The 19,989-nt window shown below is 45.3% G+C and overlaps 1 protein-coding gene across 10 annotated transcripts in view; it reads left to right on the top strand.

Moving 5' to 3' along the window:
* The first annotated feature begins 18,147 nt into the window (after positions 1-18,147).
* Positions 18,148-19,989, top strand: part of NF2 (neurofibromin 2) — an 80,785-nt gene continuing 78,943 nt past the window's right edge. For 3 of the 10 annotated variants that reach the window (XM_043557961.1, XM_043557962.1, XM_043557963.1), the window contains exon 1: positions 18,148-18,817. In XM_043557961.1, coding sequence (XP_043413896.1) covers positions 18,704-18,817 — 114 coding nt within the window. In that variant the 5' untranslated portion in view covers positions 18,148-18,703. The remainder of the gene's footprint in view (positions 18,818-19,989) is intronic. The other 7 variants (XM_043557972.1, XM_043557968.1, XM_043557967.1 and 4 more) reach the window with 5 other exon arrangements.

Genomic DNA, 19,989 nt, shown 5'->3' with positions numbered 1-19,989 from the left:
CGAATTCTGTGTCTCCCTCTCTCTCTGCCCCTTCAGCATTCGCACTCTCTCTCTGTCTTACAAAAATGAATAAACGTTAAAAAAAAAAAAAGTCTCTTATGTTTTGTCCCCCTCCCTGTTTTTATTTTATTTTTGCTTCCCTTCCCTTATGTTCGTCTGTTTTGTATCTTAAAGTCCTCATATGAATGAAGTCATATGATATTTTTCTTTCTCCTACTAATTTTGCTTAGCATAATACCCTCTAGTTCCATCCACATAGCAGCAAATGGCAAATTTCATTCTTTTTGATTGCCGAGTAATACTCCATTGTATATGTATACCACATCTTCTTTATCCACTCATCTGTTGATGGACATTTGGGCTCTTTCCATACTTTGGCTATTGTTGATAGTGCTGCTATAAACATTGGGGTGCATGTGTCCCTTCGAAACAGCATACTTGTATCCCTTGGATAAATACCTAGTATGCAATTGCTGCATTGTAGGATAGTTCTATTTTTAATTTTTTTAGGAACTTCCATACTGTTTTCCAGAGTAGCTGCACCAGCTTGCATTCCCACCAACAGTGCAAAAGAGATCCCCTTTCTCCACATCCTCGCCAACATCTGTTGTTGCCTGAGTCGTTAAGGTTAGCAATTCTGACAGGTGTGAGGTGGTATCTCATTGTGGTTTTGATTTGTATTTCCCTGATGCTGAGTGATGTTGAGCATTTTTTCATGTGTCAGTAGGCCATCTGGATGTCTTCTTTGGAGAAGTGTCTATTCATGTCTTTGCCCATTTCTTCACTAGATTATTTGTTTTTTGGGTGTGGAGTTTGATAAGTTCTTTATAGATTTTGGATACTAACCCTTTATCTGATATGTTATTTGCAAATATCTTCTCCCATTCTGTAGGTTGCCTTTTAGTTTTGCTGATTGTTTCCTTCACTGTGCAGAAGCTTTTTATTTTGACGAGGTCCCAATAGTTCATTTTTGCTTTTGTTTCCCTTGCCTCTGGAGACATATTGAGTAAGAAGAGGTTGAGTAAGAAGATCAAAGAGGTTTTTGCCTGCTTTTCTCCTCGAGGATTTTGATGGTTTCCTGTCTTACGTTTAGGTCTTTAATCCATTTTGAGTTTATTTTTGTGTATGCTGTAAGAAAGTGGTCCAGGTTCATTTTTCTGCACACTGCTGTCCAGTTTTCCTAGCACCACTTGCTGAAGAGACTGTCTTTATTCCATTGGATATTCTTTCCTGCTTTGTCAAAGATTAGTTAGTCATCCATTTGTGAGTCCATTTCTGGGTTTTCTATTCTGTTCCATTGATCTGAATGTCTGTTTTTGTGCCAGTTCTGCACTGTCTTGATGATTACAACTTTGTAATACAGCTTGAAGTCCTGGGTTGTGATGCCTCCTGCTTTGATTTTCTTTTTCAAGATTGCTTTGGCTATTTGGGGTCTTTTCTGGTTCCATACAAATTTTAGGATTGTTTGTTCTAGCTCTGTGAAGAATGGTGGTGCTATTTTGATAGGTGTTGCATTGAATATGTAGATTGCTTTGGGTAGTATTGACATTTTAACAATATTTGTTCTTCCTATCCAGGAGCATGGAATCTTTTTCTGATACCAGGGATTCTTAATTGGGCACTCAAGGACTAGTGGCAGAAGGTCAGTAGGCCCCCTGAAATTGTGCGTTTTTCTGGGGAGGAGGGATCCACAGGCTGTATTTAGCACATTTATCAAAGGAGCAAACCCCAACAATTGCAGACAGTTGGAAAAGGCTCTAGGCCATAGGTATATTTTCTCTCCATCTCCTTTTCTATTTTCATCCCATTTTACCATCTCTGCCTAGACATTCTGGGGCCCCATGCCCTCTTCTGGCCCTGCCTAGCTCTTTTGCCTGCTTTCCAAACTAATTAATCCCTTCTCGGTCCACAATCCCCCAGGTCACAGACCTCAGCAGGAGGGGAGAGCCTGCAGACCCCACGAGGGGTCCAGGGGCCAAAAGGGACATGGATGTTTGCATGTACACCTCCTCAAAGAATATCCACCCACTGGCTGCAGACCAGTGTCTCCCTCCTGGTGTTCTTGGCAAGGGGGAGTGGAGGGCAGGCATTAATTTTGTTAATCATTCAGCAAATACTACGTCTACCTGGCTATTGGCTGTGCTAAGCTCTGAAACACTAAAGGTAGACAGGACAACAAGCCCCTAGCCCTTTTGGGACCTGAGATCTGGTAGGAGAGACAAAATCAAATCAGCACTGACTTTGAGCCCCTTTACGGCAGATGCCTTAAGCTGCTCTCCTCTCATTTCTCTTGCATGATACATCAAATATTTACTGAATAAGTGAAAAATACACACAAAAGTATTTTTGTCAATTGCAATACAGACTATGAAGAAGTACAAGGAGCTGTAAGGACTTACAATGTGTGGGGAAGAGAAAAAGGGAGGTCCCATATAGACTTGAGGGTCAGTAATGACTTCTATAAGAAAATGAGTCTTGCACTATGATTTTTTCCCCCTGTGTTTTCTAACTTAACATGTATTATATGTGTAGCTTATTTTAAAAAGGAAACGATATGGGGCGCCTGGGTGGCGCAGTCGGTTAAGCGTCTGACTTCGGCCAGGTCACGATCTCGCGGTCCGGGAGTTCGAGCCCCGCGTCAGGCTCTGGGCTGATGGCTCAGAGCCTGGAGCCTGTTTCCGATTCTGTGTCTCCCTCTCTCTCTGCCCCTCCCCCGTTCATGCTCTGTCTCTCTCTGTCCCAAAAATAAATAAACGTTAAAAAGGAAACGATAGGGGCACCTGGGTGGCGCAGTCGGTTAAGCGTCCGACTTCAGCCAGGTCACAATCTCGCGGCCCGTGAGTTCGAGCCCCGTGTCAGGCTCTGGGCTGACAGCTCAGAGCCCGGAGCCTGTTTCCAATTCTGTGTCTCCCTCTCTCTCTGCCCCTCCCCCGATCATGCTCTGTCTCTCTCTGTCCCCAAAATAAATAAGTGTTGAAAAAAAAATTAAAAAAAAAAAATAAAAAGGAAACGATAGGGGCACCTGGGTGGCTCAGTTGGTTGAACATCTGACTCTTGATTTTGGCTCAGGTCATGATCCCAGTATGATTGAGCCCTTCGGCAGGCTCTGCACTGAGTGTGGAGCCTGCTTAAGATTCTCTCTCTCTCTTCCTCTGCTCCTCTCCCCCACTTGTATGTGCTCTCTCTCTCTAAAATATAGATAGATAGATAGATAGGTAGATAGATAGATAGATAAAAAGGAAGCCATATCCTCATGATAAATGGAAAACCTGGATCAATTGTTCATAAACAGGCAGAATCATCCAAATAAATACAGTGGAAATAATACTGCAGCCACTGCCTTGTAGCTAAGGCAGAACACTGTGAGCCTGAGGCCTGCTCTTAGTGTTAACAAAGAGGAACAAAGAGAGGTGTTGGAGACACATCTGGGCCCAGTGGCTCCTTGGGGTTATCAGAGGGACTAACAGGGAATAAGCTCCCCCTTCTGGAAGTTGGTGTGATCAGAGGCTCCCCAGTCACAGCCACTCAGGACAAGCCCAGATGGGTAGATGGAGATGTCACTGGTGTCATGCCATAGAGCTGCCCTTCCCTTAGACTCTGAGTGTGGCAGACCTGGAGAGGCGGAAGCGACTGGCTCCATCGGACCTCCCAGGAGGCCTGACTTTGGACCTAAGTTTGAAACAATACGCAGAGAGGGTTTGCCAGGAGAAGGGAGCAGGGCAAAGGGAACCTGAGGCAGAGAAAGCAATGTTGCATAGTATGTGAAAAGGCTGCCATGAAGAAACAGGTTAGAAATTTTAGCACATGGGGTGCCTGGGTGGCTCATTCAGTTGAGCAATTGACTCTTGATTTCGGCTCAGGTCGTGATCTTGTGATCATGAAATTGAGCCTTGCATCAGGCTCCTCGCTAAGCGTGGATCCTGCTTGAGATTCTCTCCCTCTCCCTCTGCCCCTCTCCCCTCTCTAAAATTTAAAAAAAAAAAAAGCAAGCAGAATCAAATACAATCAAAGAGTGGGGGTTATTTGGTAGCAGCTCCTCAGTCAGTACAAGGAAATACCTCTCTAACAATGGAGCAGGCAGCCTTGGTGACCAGTCACTGATTTTTTTTTTTGGCTGTGTGGTAGAAGGCATTTGGTAATGAAACCACAGGAATCCAGGACCCATGGACAGAAAGGGGCTGGCCCTCCTGGTCTAGGGTGAGAATCTTCACCAAATTCTAGATGTTTCTGGCCCCCTCTGCTGAGGAGAAGAAGGGAGGGCTGACCTGCAGCCTCCTTACACTGGTCTGACACTTGTAAGAGGGTTTTCCCATCTCCCTCCACGTAAGTGGGGCAAGAGGATGAAACCAGGCAGCTCCAGAAGCAAGCTCCCACCCCTGACCATCTCTCCTGGTCAGACAGATCTCCCTTCCCATGTCATATGAACCACAGTGTGGCAGCTTACTGGAAGTGCAGCTTTGAAACCCTAACCCCATCCCAACCCCAGCTAGGGTGACCAACTCATTTCAGCTTCCCCTAGACTTTCCCAGTTTTAGCACCGAAAATCCTCCATTCAGAAAACCCCTCTGTCCCAGGGAAACCAGGAGATTTGATCATCCTAATTGTGGCCCTATCCCTCTCCTCACAATACATACCTACTCCATCCCAGAACCTTCTCCTTGCTTAACTAACTCCATTTACCCTGCTTGAATAAGTAAGGCACAGGGGTTCTCTTTGTGACACTCAGTAACATGCAATGCTGGTTAACTGAGCACCTGTCATGAATGGGTCCCTGTCCCATGACTGTGCATTCTGAGCGGCAAACCAGAGAGATGCTGAATGACAGTTCTACAAATAAGGAATTAGACCATTTCCAATTTCTGTGGAATAAGTTACCCTCAAAATCTAGCAACTTGGAACAATAAACAATTATCATCCCACATGTCCAAACAGGTCAGAAATTCATGAGTGAGTGGTCAGCTGGACTGGTTCTGGCTCAGAGTCTCCCACAATGCTGCAGTCAAAATGTCCGCTTTGGGGGGCTCCTGGCTGACTCAGTCACTAGAGCATGCAACTCTTGATCATGAGGTTATGAGTTCGAGCCCCATGTTGGCTGTAGAGATTAAATAAATAAACAAATTAAAAATAAAAAAGATGTCAGCTTGGGCTGTGGTCATCTGAAGGCTTGACTGGGGCTGTTGGATCTACTTCCAAGGTAGATTGCTCACACGCCTGACAAGTGATTGCTCTGTGTTGGCTTGGGACCTCAGTTCCTTGCCCCATGGACTTTTCCAGGCACTTCTTGGGTGTCTTTACCACATAGCAGTGGGATTACCCCAGAGCAAGTGATCCAAGAGAGAGTAAAGTGGAATCTCCAAGGACTTTCATGACCTGGCCTTGGAAATCACACTTCATCATTTCTGCACGTCCCATTGGTTATACACGTTGGTCCTGATCAGTGTGGGAGGGGGCTTCACAAGGGTGTGAATACCAACATGAGTCACGGGGGCCACCTGGGAGGATGGCTACCACAATTAGGTTTTACACTAGGCCCAACTTAATTATTGGGGTTGGACCCAGCATTCCAAGCCATCTTCTGTGAGCAGGCCTCCCTAGCATCATTGTCTTCTGCCCCAGGATCTCTCCCTCCCTTCCTCTCTCAGGTCCCTTCCCACTCACTACTGAGTCTGTGACATCTCTTTCTCCTGAACCTGTCCATCCATCCCTTCTCTCCAGGGAGCTGACCCATCTCTTCTCCCTCCCTCCCTTCCCAAAGCTGCCCTCACAGAATCCACCTTCATAACTCATGGCCAAGGCCTGCTGCCCAATCTGTGAAATGAAATGAGAGGAGCCAGGGACAAAGACAGATGGGCAGAGCCAGGAGGAGAGGAACAGGCAGGTCCATAAGTGTAAAATATGAACAAACCTGCCATCATCTATTCTCTGGGACAAATACATCATCACCAAATAGGCTGCAGAAGAGCAAAGAGACAAATTACCCAGCTGTGGCAGCGTCACCTGCTCCTTATTGATGGGCTTTTATGCTCAGGCCCAGCTGCTCTCTGAGAATTGCATCCCCTGGCTCCTACAGGACCCCAAACAGGAGTGACAGGGACAAGAAAGCTTTTATGTTTTGGCTAGGGCATGAGCCACACTGCCAAGTTCCAGTCTTTCTGTAGTATGCATTATATGCAGATATGACTTATGCGACTTTGATGTAGTGCCACAAAAATGTTAACAAACTGACACTCTGTGTATACACTGGAAATCACACAAACACCAGGAAAAGGAAACCATTCTACTTCTTAGGTATTGAACAACTTCAAAGCCACGGAGATGGAATGGATTAAAAAGTGTTTATGCTACTGCCACAAGGCGGCGCCACTGTAGCGGGGAAAACAAATGACCACCGGTGTCCTTGCTGAGCAAATCACACTGTCGTTTTTTTGTTTTTTGTTTTTAATTTTTTAAATATTTATTTGTTTTTGAGAGAAGACAGAGTGTGAGTGGGGTAGGAGCAGAGGGAGGGGGAGGCACACAACCAGAAACAGGCTCCAGGCTCTGAGCTGTCAGCACAGAGCCCGACATGAGGCTCGAACTCAAGAACCATGATATCATGACCCGAGCCAAAGTCGGATGCTTACCGACTGAGTCACCCAGGCACCCCAACAAATCACACTGTTGTTAACATCCTTTGGACTCTAGCAACAGCTTTCTGTGCCCATTAAGCTGTTATTTTGTCGTTCACTCTCATTACAAACCACTTAAAAAAGCTATAACAACATCATTCAAACATTTACAAAGTAGAGATGCGAGGGCTGAAAAACACACCCCCAAATCAATACCTTTGGAGTAAATACTGGATGTGATAAAACACCACGAAGAGGACTGAATCACCTCCTCAACAGGTAGTGCTGTCAATTTAGGAGAGTACCCGTGGGTAGAGATAATGCTGCAGAGATACAAAGCAGCACCAAAAGCAAAAATGGGGTAAGACAGTCATAGATTTATGAGCTGTGCGAGTGCATTTCATCACCTACTTTACATTCATTCCTAGGGGGAAAAACGAATCTTGGAATACAAAGTTTTGAATCATGCAAAGTTTACAGAAGGCATCCTTCCTGGAAAATGTGACTTTCCTGGACCTCCCCAGCTATACTGGCATAAATACAGCACCTGGAGTCTGCTCTTGGAAAGAGAATGTTATGAGCTGAATTGTGTCCTGTGAATTAATAGAAAATATATATTTCATCTATGCCCTCAGTTTCTGGCACAGCTCCTAGAACCCTTGTCATTTTTCAAGTGATAAGAGAGTGCTACCAGCACCTTTTGTTCAAATATTTGATCTTTGACCCTGGTTGCTGACACAGAGCTCCAAAAATCCCTTGGTATTTCCTGGGTGACAGGAACATCTTTTGTTCTGAGGAGGTAATGCCTGGTGAGATCCTGGAAGGGAGTGGGTGGGGTCACCAGAAAGATGAAACTTTAGAAGCTTGGAACTTTGAGCCCAAACCCCCTTCTTCCTGGAAGGGGAGAGGGACTGGAGGTTGAGTTAATGACCGATCACGTCTACCAACAAGGTGAAGCCACCATAAAAATCCCAAAAGTAGGGGGTTAGGAGAGGCTGTACATTGGGGAACACATCCATATGTTCGGAAAGTGGTGTATCCCCAACTCTATGAAGACAAAAACTCTTGCTCCCTGGACCCTTCCTGACCTCGCCCTATATACCTCTTCATTTTGCTATTTATTATAAAAGCCAGTAAACCCAAGTGTTTCCCTGAATTCTGCAAGAATTCTAGCAAATTATTAAGTCCAAGGAGGAGGTCACAGGAACCCCAATTTGTAGCCAGTAGGTCAGAAGTACAGAAGACAACCAGTACTTATAATTGGCATCTGAAGGAGAAGCAGTCTCATGGGACTGTGTCCTTAACCTGTAGGGTCTACACTAACTCTAGTTGGTGTCAGAATTGAATTGAATTGTAGGACATCCAGCTGGTGTCTCAGAGAATTGCTTGGTGTAAAAAAAGCCACAGACTTTGTGTCAGAAGTACAGGGAGTGTGACAGGAAAGGCTCATTCAGTCCCCTAAACAGAAGATATTGAAGTCCCAATCCCAGTCCCTCAGAATGTGACCTACTTGGAAACAGGGTCTTCTTTACAGAGGTAATCAGGTTAAAATGAGGTCATTGGGGTGGGTTCCAATCCAGCATGACTGGCGTCCTCGTGGAAAAAGGAAATCTAGAAACAGGACAGGCACGCACAGAGGGAAGACCGTGTGAAGACACAGGGAGACACAATGTGCAGGCTGCAATGATGCCACAAGCCAGCGAACATCTGGGGACACCGGGAGCTGGGAGAGGCAAAGAAGGAGCCTTCCCTCCAGGTTTCCGAGGGAGCACAGCACTGCTGACTTCTGGATCTTGGAATTTCAGCCTCCAAAGCTGTGAGACAATACATTTCTATTGTTCCCAGTCACCCAGTTTGTGTCACTTTGTTACAACAGCCTAAGGAAGCTAATATAGAATGTTGCTTGAGATTCAAAGTAGGTACCACAGTAAAGGACACAGAAACAGTATCAAATTGCAAATTAGGCCAGAGTATACATTTTAGCCCAGAATAGTTATTTTTCAGTTCCTGCTGTAGACAAAGGCGTGCCTGCTACTGTAGGCATGCTGTCTTTGGAAAACCATGGGCCCAGAGCTAGAAATCTGGGTTGAGGATCCAGCCTTGATCTCTGTTAGGCTCTGTGGTCTTTGGCCAGTAAGTTCACTTTGGGCGCTTTAGTTTTAACTGCCTAATGGGCATAATCTACTTAATCATGAGAATTCAATGAGAATGCATGTGTATGAAAATCATCGCTCAGTACAAGTGAAATAAATGTGTACTTTTAGGTGCTATTTGCAATTCCATTTCCTATTCCCCCCCCCCCCCCAATTTAAGCAATGATGAGATGGAGACCCAGAGGTAACAAAAACCTTTGTGAGGTCACAGAGCACCTTAGACATAGAGGGTGTTCAATAAATATCAATTCTTATTTTAAAAAGGGCTTCTAAACATGTCACGTAATTTATTATTAATGCCCATTTTTACAGATGAAGTAACTGAAGCTCAGAGAAGCTAAGCTGAGCAAGGTTACAGAAAAGTAGAAATTCCAACTCAGGTCTGCCCGTGAGGGACATCCTGGCCCAATGGGAATGGGGTGAGCACTAGTGATTTCCTAAGGTGTTCTAGGTTCCTTTACTACTGTTATTTCAGGTAACTGTTATTTCAGATAGCTGTTACCTGCAGGCTGCCTTCCTTCAGGGTCAGTGCCTCAGGAACTGCTTCCTTGGATCCTTGGAACACTGGTTCTTGGCCACGGCCTCAGAAGTCTTAGGTCCCAGGGGCGCCTGGGTGGCTCAGTCGGTTGGGCATCCGGCTTCAGCTCGGGTCATGATCTCACGGTCTGTGGGTTTGAGCCCTGCGTCGGGCTCTGTGCTGACGGCTCGGAGCCTGGAGCCTGCTTCAGATTCTGTGTCTCCCTCTCTCTCTGACCCTCCCCTGCTCATGCTCTGTCTCTCTCTGTCTCAAAAATAAATAAAAACATTTAAAAAAATTTAAAAAAAGAAAGAAGTCTTAGGTCCCAGATCACGCTGGGCCAGGTGATATTAATGAATCAAATCACCTCCCTGAGCCTCAGGCTGCAGACAGGCCAAAACCTCTTTGTTTGGCTTTTAATCCCCACCCTGCTCCCAAAATAATGTGGTGTAGCTTACAAAAATACATCTGGAACATCAGTCCGATCGTGAGGAAACTTGAGACAAACCCTAATTGGAAGACATTCAACAGATACTTGGCCAATACTCTTTAAAAGGTCAAGGTTCCTGGGTGGCTCAGTCAGTTAAGCGTTGGGACTTCAGCTCAGGTCATGATCTCGTGGTTCGTTAGCTCAAGCCCCATGGCAGGCTCTGTGCTGACAGCTCAGAGCCTGGATCCTGCTTTGGATTCTGTGTCTCCCACTCTCTCTCTCTTTCTCTCAAAAATAAATAAATGTTAAAAAAAAAAAAAAGGGTCAAGGTAGTGAAGGACAAAGAAAAGCCGAGGAACTTAGCCCCGGCTGCAGGAAAATCAGAGAAATAACCCAATGTTATCTGGAATCCTGGATAGGATCTTGGAACACAAAAGGGCAGTAGTAGAAAAATTGTAAAATTCGAATATGGTCTGTAGTTAATAGTAGTACATCAGTGTTAATTTCTTGATTCTGATCAATATACTATGATTAAATGATGTGTTGACATTAGGAAAAGCTGAGTGAAGGATATGGAGAAACTACTATCTTTGCAAACTTTAAGTCTGATGCTAGTTTTTAAAAAGTTAAGGGGCACGTGGCAGAGCTTGCAACCCTTGATCTCAGGGTTGTAAATTCAAGCCCCACATTGGTTGTAGAGATTACTTAAAAACAAAATCTTAAAAAAAATGTTTAAAATAATAAACATTAAGGGGCCCCTATGTGGTTCAGTCAGTTAAGCGTCCTACTCTTGATTTCAGCTCAGGTCACGATCTCACTGGTTTGTGAGTTAGAGCCCCACATTGGGCTGGCTGCTGTCAGTGCAGAGCCTGCTTCAGATCCTCTGTCCCCCTCTCTCTCTGTCCCTCCCTAATCTCTCTCAAAAATAAATAAGCATTTAAAAATAATAATAAAAGTTAAAAAATTAGATGCATGTTGGGGCACCTGGCCAACTTGGTGGGTGGAGCATGCAACTCGATCTCAAGGTCGTGAGTTCCAACCCCACGTTGGGCATGGAGCCTACTGCAAAAAATTAGATTCATGTGGAACGCCTGGGTGGCTCAGTTGGTTGGGTATCAGACTTCGGCTCAGGTCATGATCTCTAAGCTTGTGAGACCCGCATCGGGCTTTCTGCTGGCAATGCAGAGCCCCTTTCATATCCTCTGTCTCCCTCTCTCTGCCCCTCCCCCACTCATGTTCTCTCCCTCTCTCTCAAAAATAAATGAACATCAAAAGAATTAGATACATGTAAACAATACTTTGGTCATATATATACTGACTTAAGAAGAATAACCAAAAGAGCCTTTAGGTAAAGGATCCATAACTGAATAAAAATATAATAAAGAGTGAGAAAAAAAAAGTTAGTGGGTGGGAAAAAAGTTACTGCGGAGTAAGGAATAAGAGCAGGAAAAATAAGATGAAGGCACAGACAAGCAAGCCCTGGCACAGTTGCCAGAAACAGACTGCAAATTTGGCTCTGGGCTTCCTAACAGCAAACTCCAAGAAGAAAACATGATTGGTTACATGATTCACAATGTGTGTAATAGAGAAAGGCAAAATTAGATCAATACACAGGATCCTATGCAGCCCCTAGAAGATTTTATTATAGAATATGTGATGATATGGAAAAATATTCATAACATATTAACAACAATCAGCAAATCACAAAACAATACGGGCTATATGAAAACAGTAAGTCAGTGGATTATGCAAGTTAAAATTTCTTTCTGCATCTGCCTGCTCTCAGCACCAGCCCAGGACCCCTGAGGGTGTCCTGTCAACCATGCAGGCAGGGCTACAGTGTCTCCCACCTGGTGGAGACTTGGCTGTGGTTTTTTTTCGAGTTTTTTGTTTTTTTTTTTTTAGTTTAATTTTTTTTTTTTTTTTGAGAGAGAGAGAGGTTAAGCAAATCAGATGCTTAACCATGGAGCCACCCAGGCGCCCAACTTGGCTGTGTTTTCATAGCAGCTATGCAGTTTACCAAAACAGCAGCTTCCTGAGGTATTGACATGCACATTTTCTGAAATTTAGTTTTTTTAATCTTATTTTTGAGAGAGAGCACGCAACACAGGGCTCAAACTCATGAGCCACAATATCAGGACCTGAGCCGAAGTCGGATGCTTAACTGAGCTGCCCGGGAGCCCCTGAGATTATTTCAGTTTTAATCAAATACTGCAAACAAAATGAAAGGGGGAAATTGTTCCATTCATGCAGTAGCAAAGGAGTAACTATCATTCACTTGTTAGTTTAGCCAAACATTTTTGGGGCAGTGAGAGGGAGTTTGGGGTAAATTAGCCTTTATAAGATTTAGCAGTCTGTACTTGCACGTTTTATATCATTAACTGTAACTTAATTCTGCTGGGTGTTGCTATGGGTTTCTGATCATTGAAAAAGCCCGTTTTTTTTTAAAAATTTTTTTTAACGTTTATTTATTTTTGAGACAGAGAGAGACAGAGCATGAACAGGGGAGGGGCAGAGAGAGAGGGAGACACAGAATCTGAAACAGGTTGCAGGCTCTGAGCGGTCGGCACAGAGCCGACGCGGGGCTGGAACTCACGGGCCGTGAGATCATGACCTGAGCCGAAGTCGGACACTTAACCGACCAAGCCACCCAGGCACCCCCCGTTTGTTTTTTTTTTTTTTAAGTTTATTTATTTATTTTGGGAGAGACCAAGAAAGTTCGAGTGGGGGAGGGGGAGAGAGAGAGGAAGAGAATCCTAAGCAGGCTCTGATTCGGGCTCAAGCCCTGAGACCCAAGCCAAAATCAAGAGACTTGACTGACTGAGCCACCAAGATGCCTCAAAAAAACCCTTTGATCCTGGTTGCAGCCTTGGCTCTATTTCTAATGTCCTTGGTTGCAGTGCCATCGAGGAAACTGGGTAGAAGGTGTGCGTGGGGGAGGGGGCTGATTATTTCAAAATAAAACATTTTATTAAAACAATTTTTTTGTCAGAGGCACCTGGGTGGCTCAGTCGGTTAAGCATCCAACTTCAGCTCAGGTCATGATCTCACAGTTTGTTGAGTTTTGAGCCCTGCGTCGGGCTGGGTGCTGACAGCTCAGAGCCTGGAGACTGCTTTGGATCTGTGTCTCCCTCTCTCTCTGCCCCTCCCCTGCTCACACTTAGTCTCTCTGTCTCAAAAATAAATAAAACATTAAAAAAAAGATAAATTTTTTTTTTTTGTTTCTCTCTGTTGGTATCAGTTTTCTATTGCTGTGTTTGCAAATTACCACAAATTTAGTGGCAATTACATTTATTACCTGACAGTGTTCATGGGTCTGGAATCCAGGCATGGCTTAGTATGATCTTCTGCTTAGGGTTTCACAAGACTGCAATCAAATTGTCAGCCATTTGCATGGTTCTCCCCTGGAGGTCAGTATACTCAGGTCACTCAGGTTGTCGGCAGAACTTAGCTCCCTGTGGTCGTGGGACTGAAATCCCTGATTTCTTGCTAGCTTTCAGATGGGGACCACTCTCCACTCCAGAGGCCATCGAGAGTTCCTTGCTCTGAGGCTGTATAGGCAGCTCACCACATGGATGTTTGCTTTCTTCCAAGTCAGAAGGAGTTCATTTCCTGGACTTCCTTTATCTCTGAACCCTAAATCTCCTTTTAAGAGTTCACCTGGGGGGTGCCTCGGGGGCTCAGTCGGTTAAGCATCCAACTTTTGATCTTGGCTCACAGACTATGAGACTGAGCCACACCTTAGGTTCTGCACTGACAGTGCAGATCCCTGTGTGGGATTCTCTCTCTCTCTTTCTCTCTAACCCTCCCCTGCTAGTGCTTTCTCTCTCTTTCTCTCTCTCTCAAAATAAATACATAAAAATAAAAACATTTTAAAAGCATTCATGTGGGTACACCTGGGTGGCTAAGTTGCTTCAGCTTCAATCTCTTGATTTTGGCTTGGGTCATGATCTCACGGGTTGAACCCCACATTGGAGTCTGCTCAGGATTCTCTCCCTCTCTCTTTGCTCCATCACTTGCTCTGTCTCAAAATAAATAAATAAAACTTAAAAAGAGTTCACCCGACACTACATTGTACATCTGAAATTAATATAACACTGTATGTTAACTATACTGGAATTAAAAAAAAAAAGAGTACACCTCATTGGGTCAGTGTCTACCTGGGATAATCTCCATTTTGATGAACACAACTGATTAGGGCATTATATCTGCAAACAATCCCTTTTGCCATATAAAGCAACATAATCACAGGAATAATATCCCATCATATCTATTTATCTTGCCAATGCCCAAGAGGGAGGATTATACAAGGCTGTAGATGAATGAAGGGTATTTTAGAATTATGCCTACATACTGCTTATGCAGTTTCCATTTCTTTTCTTTTTTTAAAGTTTATTCTATGAGAGAGAGAGAGAGAGAGAGAGAGAGAGAGAGAGAGGCAGGGAGAAAGGGAGAGAGAGAATCCCAAGCAGGCTTTGCCTTCTCAGAGCAAGGCCTGACAAGGGGCTTGATCCCATAAGCTGTGAGATCATGACCTGAGCCGAAAGCAAGAGTCAGAAGCTTAACTGAGCCACCTAGGTGTCCCTCCATTTCTTTTTTATAATGCATATGGATTACTTATAAGATAAGGAAAACACAATAAAACTTATTAAAAAAGAGAAAGCAAACCAGTCTCCCATGAGAAGTATAGGTGCTAGAGTTTAAGGGATATTTCTTTTGTGGGTCTTCATAGAAAGAGAGATGTGTATCCCTTAGTCAACTAAATCTCTACTGTAAAGACAGAGTTCCACATGGTTGTTTCTTATCACATTCATGGTGTGGGATATTGGCTTCATGCCAACGTATAGTAAAAGTAATTCCAAAACCAACAAAGTCCAGTTTTTGGCAGACAGGTTCCAATCTAGAATTCACATACAGCATCTGGTACAGGTTGATTCAAACCTTGGCAATGACTTCATTTAATCTGGGGCTCATAGATATGCTTTGGAGGACTCTTTCCATGAACCTTCTAAAACCACGTGCAAAATTTTGTGCATGTGTGTGTGTGTTCCTTTTTTTTTTTTTTAATCTTTATTTTTGAAAGAGAGAGAAAGAGATAGAGTGTGAGTGGGGAGGAGCAGAGAGAGAGGGAGACACAGAATCCGAAGCAGGCTCTAGGCTCTGAGCTGTCAGCACAGAGCCCGATGCGGGGCTCGAACTCATGAACTGTGAGATCATGAACTGAGCTGAAGTCGGACGCCCAACCGAGCCACCCAGGTGCCTGGGGTTGTGTGTATTCCTCTGTGGAGAAAATCCACTGGTTTCATCAGATTCTTGAAAGAGTATGAACAAAACGAAACAAAACAAAAACAATTAAAAGAATCATTATTGTAGAGCAGGATTTCTTTAGCGTGGCACTATTGATACTTTGGGCTGCATGTTTCTTTGTTGTGGGAGGTTGTCCTGTGCACTGTGAGATGTTTAACAGAATCCTTAGCCTCTGCTATAGTGTACAGGAACATCCCCTAGTTGCAATAACCAAAAATACAGGAACAACAACAAAAAATCTTTAGACCTTGCTAAATGTCTCCTGAAGGGAACAGACTTCACTTTGAGAGGAGCCACTGATCTTCTGGAAGAACGGAGGAACGAAATATAACTAAGGTGACATCTAGTTTAAAACAGTCCTAAATGCAAATTGAACCACTGCTGTTAGGATCTTGGGTAAATTAGCTCATTTCAGCCTTAGCCGGTTTCCTCATGTGTAAACTGGGGACATAGTACCTACCAAATAGGGTTTCAATAAAGATCAAAGGAAATAAAGCATGCAAAGCCCTTTGTGGGGCATCTTACATGGTAAGCACTTAATATGTTGTAGCAATTAATATTGTTCCCATAGTTGAGACCATTCAGTATTTCCCTGTGTCCCTATTACCCTGTCATTCAACAGGTATTTATAAACCAGTGTCAATGTGCCAGATCTTTCTTTCTTTCTTTTTTTTAATGTAATCTCTACCCCCAACATAGGGCTCAAAGTCACAACCCTGAGATCAAGAGTCACATGTTATATTGACTGAGTCATCCAGGCGCCCCTTAATTATTAAAAAAAAAAACAACAAAACTATATATATATATATATATATATATATACACACATATACATATATATGTAGTTGTTGATGTTGTTAGTACAATCTACCTCCCAATGTGGGGCTTGAACTCATTACCCCAAGATCAAGAGTTGCATGCTGGGGTGCCTGGGTGGCTCAGCTGGTTAAATGTCTGACTTTGGCTCAGGTCATGATCTCACAGTTCATGAGTTCGAGCCCTATTATCAGGTTCTCTGCTATCAGCACAGAGCCCACTTCGGATCCTCTGCCTCCCTCTCTCTCTACCCCTCCCCCACTCGTTTTCTCTCTCTTTTTCAAAATAATAAAGAAATAAACTTAAAAAAAAAAGTTGTGGGGCACCTAGGTGGCTCAGTCGGTTGAGCGTCCGACTTTGGCTCAGGTCATGATCTCACAGCGCTTGTGAGTTCGAGCCCCACATCGGGTTCTGTGCTGACAGCTCGAAGCCTAGAGCCTGCTTCAGATTCTGTGTCTCCCTCTCTCTCTGCCCCTCCTCCGCTCATGCTCTGTCTCTCTCTCTCAAAAATAAATAAAGATTAAAAAAATTAAAAAAAAAAAAAGAGTTGCATGCTATACCAACTGAGTCGGCCAGGCACCCCCACATCTTTCTTAATGAGCTCTGCTTGAATTATTCCTTCTCACACTCTTATCTGGTAGGTACTATTATCACCTGTGTTTATTCTTTGTGAATGGCACTTTTAATGCTAGAATAATATTCCATTACATCTATTTTTATTCCAGGTCCTGGCCTCCCTTCTGAGATCCAGACCCATGTGTCTACCTGGGTGTCCCCCCAAGAATGTTTAAATTTGGCATCTTTGGCCAATTAGCCCAGTGCCTAGCACCTAGTAAGCCTTCCATAAAAACGAGCTATTACTGGCCATCAATGTCATTTTGACCCCTGCTGTCTGATCTACATCCTCTTTCTACTCCTCAGTAGGATCCCAGAATCACCTATTTTCTGTCAGCAGTCTTGGCTCTGGGTTAAAGCCCTGATTTGTTGCCCCTGTGGGGAGCTCTTAGGAGAGTCCACCCTAGTTCTCCCACCTGCAGAGAACTGAAGCAATAAAAATGAAGACACTCTCACTCCAAGCCCACACTGCCCTGAACAATCATTTTGGTGGGGAGAATTTGCTTGCAGTAGACAGGACATAAAGTTCCCCCACAGCAGCTTTCCTGGGTGTGCTAGCAAATGCTGGTGATTCATGGCACCACAGGGGCCTGTGGGGAAGCGGGAGATTTATGCTATTGAATAGTTACAGCAACAGTGTCTGCTGAGTGCTAGGGAACTGTGGTTCATGGTACTTGGGGCTACAACAGGCAGCAACTTGGCAGCCACAATCAGGGAAGCAGGGCAGCACAATGGTAATGCCATCAGGCTCTGGGTGGGAGAAATCTGGATTTGATTCCCATCTTTGCTTTTTCTATCTAGGTAATAGCAGGTGTCTCTGTCATGCGGCACCTCTTTCCCATCTGTAGGGGAGGTGATGCTAATGATGGTTAATATTTGTGGACTGCTTCCTGTTCAGTCAAAAGAGAAAATTGTCTCTACTCAATTATTATTTAAAAGCATGGTTTATTTTTTAAATACAGAAAGCTATATTCCCCCGCCTCACAGTACACCCATTATAACTTGATGACATCTAAAAAATAAAAACATGTATGTGACTCGAAAATGTAAATCAGAGTACAAAGTGAGAAATGCTTTCATGTTTCGACCATTTTGTATCTACAAAAATAGCAATTCCATAAGATTCAACCTAGTATGTGACCTGTCTACTATGTCCTAGTATTTACCCTAGATTATATGTATTAACTTCCTTAAATTCCTCAACAACCCCACGAGGCAGATACACTTATTACCCTTCCTTGGTAATAACGCTATTTCTCCTAAAGGGAAGCACAAGGGTCTGGGGGAATGCCGCGATCTAAGCGGCCTCCACGTGATTTAAAAGTTTGAGAAACACAGAGGTCAGTATATGCAATTAAGTGCCAAGCTGGATTATCCGTCGGGTGTCCGAGAAACACGATTCCCTGGGGCGCCACACGGGGAGCGCATTTGGTTCAAAGTGCGGTCCCTTACCGACCAACCGCACCCGGCGACCAGCCTCTACGTGGTTCCCGGGGAAAGGCGCGCCGGACTCCGGTTCCTCAACCAGTCTTGCTAGAGTAGGCGTACTCCTTTCGAACAAAAGCGCTCGGAGTGACTGCCGCTATGACCACTCAACGCCGAGCCCAAGCCCGCGCCTCCAATCACAGCGGAACTTCCAGTTGGTGGAGTCGTTCTGAAGCCGGGCGAACGGAGGAGAAGTCCCGCCTCCCTAGGAGTGCTCAGCCAACTGCGGAGTCCGGGCGGTAGCCGCGGGGTTCGGTTGCGCTGTGTGTAATGATCTGGGGGCCTGAGGGCGGGGCGGGGAGCAGGCGGGGGTCTGTGGGGAGGGGACGCTTCCCGCAGGCGCGCGGAGCGAGGACGGTGACAGCCACGCGCGCACGTGCGCGCCCGGCCGCAGCGCTGCCCCGAGGCCTCTGTTGGCCGCTGAGAGGCGCGCGGGGGCTGGCCGGCTGCCGTCTAGGGGCCCCTTGCCGGGGCGTCCCCAGCGTCCCCGGCCCGAGTCCCTGAGCGCCGGGCCGTGTCCACCCCGTCGGTCCTGGCTCGTGTTTCGTCCCCGTGGCCGTAAGGGCCCGCCCCCCGACTCCCCTTTACGCTCCCGGGGCAGGGTCCTCACGGCCCATGCTGGCCGCTGGGGGCCCGCGTCGCCCAGACAGTTCCTCGGCCGGCCAGCCGGCCACCATGGTGGCCCTGAGGCCTGTGCAGCTCCTCCAGGGGGGCTAACCGGTCCAGAGCGCAGGTCTCGGGGCGCGAGGGTCCCGGGCCTGAGCCCCGCGCCATGGCTGGGGCCATCGCTTCCCGTATGAGCTTCAGCTCGCTCAAGAGGAAGCAGCCCAAGACGTTCACCGTGCGGATCGTCACCATGGACGCCGAGATGGAGTTCAATTGCGAGGTAACCGGCTGGCAGCCCCGACGGGCTGCGGTAAGGGGGAGCCGGGCGGAATCCGGTGGAATCCCCGCTCGCCGGGCCCTGCCACGGGTCTGGCACCGATCGGGGCGCCCCTGCGGCGGTGACAGTCCAGGTGGAAGCTTGAGGGATTCAGCTTGTATCATCTCTGAGCGTAGACAGAGTCGACCAGAACCGGAAGGAGCCATCTAGGCCCAAATCTTCATGTTAAGGATGATTGCTGCTCCCCCCCTTCTCCCCCCCCCCCCCCCCCCCCGCGCCGTAGGGTTTTTGGGTTTGGAAGCACTTCCTGAAGGTTCTCATTCATTGTTACTGCAAGAGGCTGGAACCATCCGTAGTGGAGAATTCTGGTTTTCATTGTCAGGCTTAAGCTCCAGCTTTATGGTCTTTTTTACTTCATTAGATATTATTATGTGCCCCAGGTATTAAAAGTTGCATTTTGTAGAGTGGAAACTCTATACCTATTTCCCTTTTCCAAAGCTACCATTTTCTGGGAAAAAAAAAACTCTTTAAGGAAAGAGTTGATGTCTAATACTTATTTTTCATGCAGTTTATTTTACATCATGATGATAACAGTTAACCATTTGTTGAATACATTCTAAATGTCAGACGTTCATACATTTAATTCTCACAACAACCCAATGAGGTAGGTACTCCAAGCCATGTATCTAGTAAGTGGCAGAGTGGGATTTTAGGTCAAACTTTTAGCCAAAACAATACTGCCTTTCAAGAAATGCAAGTCCTTTCTAGTCCAAAGTGTGTTCTATGAACCAGCGGCATTGGCAACAGCGATCTAAGTCAGGAGTTGGGAACTTTTTCTGTAAAGGGCCACATAGTAAATATTTTCAGCATTGCAAGCCATGGGATCTCTGTTACAACTACTAAGCCCTTCAGCTCTACTAGTGTAGTACAAAAGCAGCCTTAGGATCGACTTCCAGCCTGACAGCGTGAGGAGCTCCATTGAACTCCCTGATAAGACTGGTGAAAATCACTTAAAAAAACTCAACTATTTAAACCCTCTGGAAATGGTTTTAAGCGCAAACATTCATGAAATGAATAAAAATCTATTCAAGGAAATCTATGAAAATTTGCTAAGAAAGGTGAGAGTCTATGGTGTTTGAACCAAGGCTACTACCTCCCTCCCCACTTCCAACATA

Source organism: Prionailurus bengalensis, chromosome D3 (assembly GCF_016509475.1).
Source record: "Prionailurus bengalensis isolate Pbe53 chromosome D3, Fcat_Pben_1.1_paternal_pri, whole genome shotgun sequence".
NCBI lineage: Eukaryota > Metazoa > Chordata > Mammalia > Carnivora > Felidae > Prionailurus > Prionailurus bengalensis.
The sequence above is the reverse complement of the archived record's forward strand: the minus strand, read 5'-3'. Positions and strand labels throughout refer to the sequence as shown.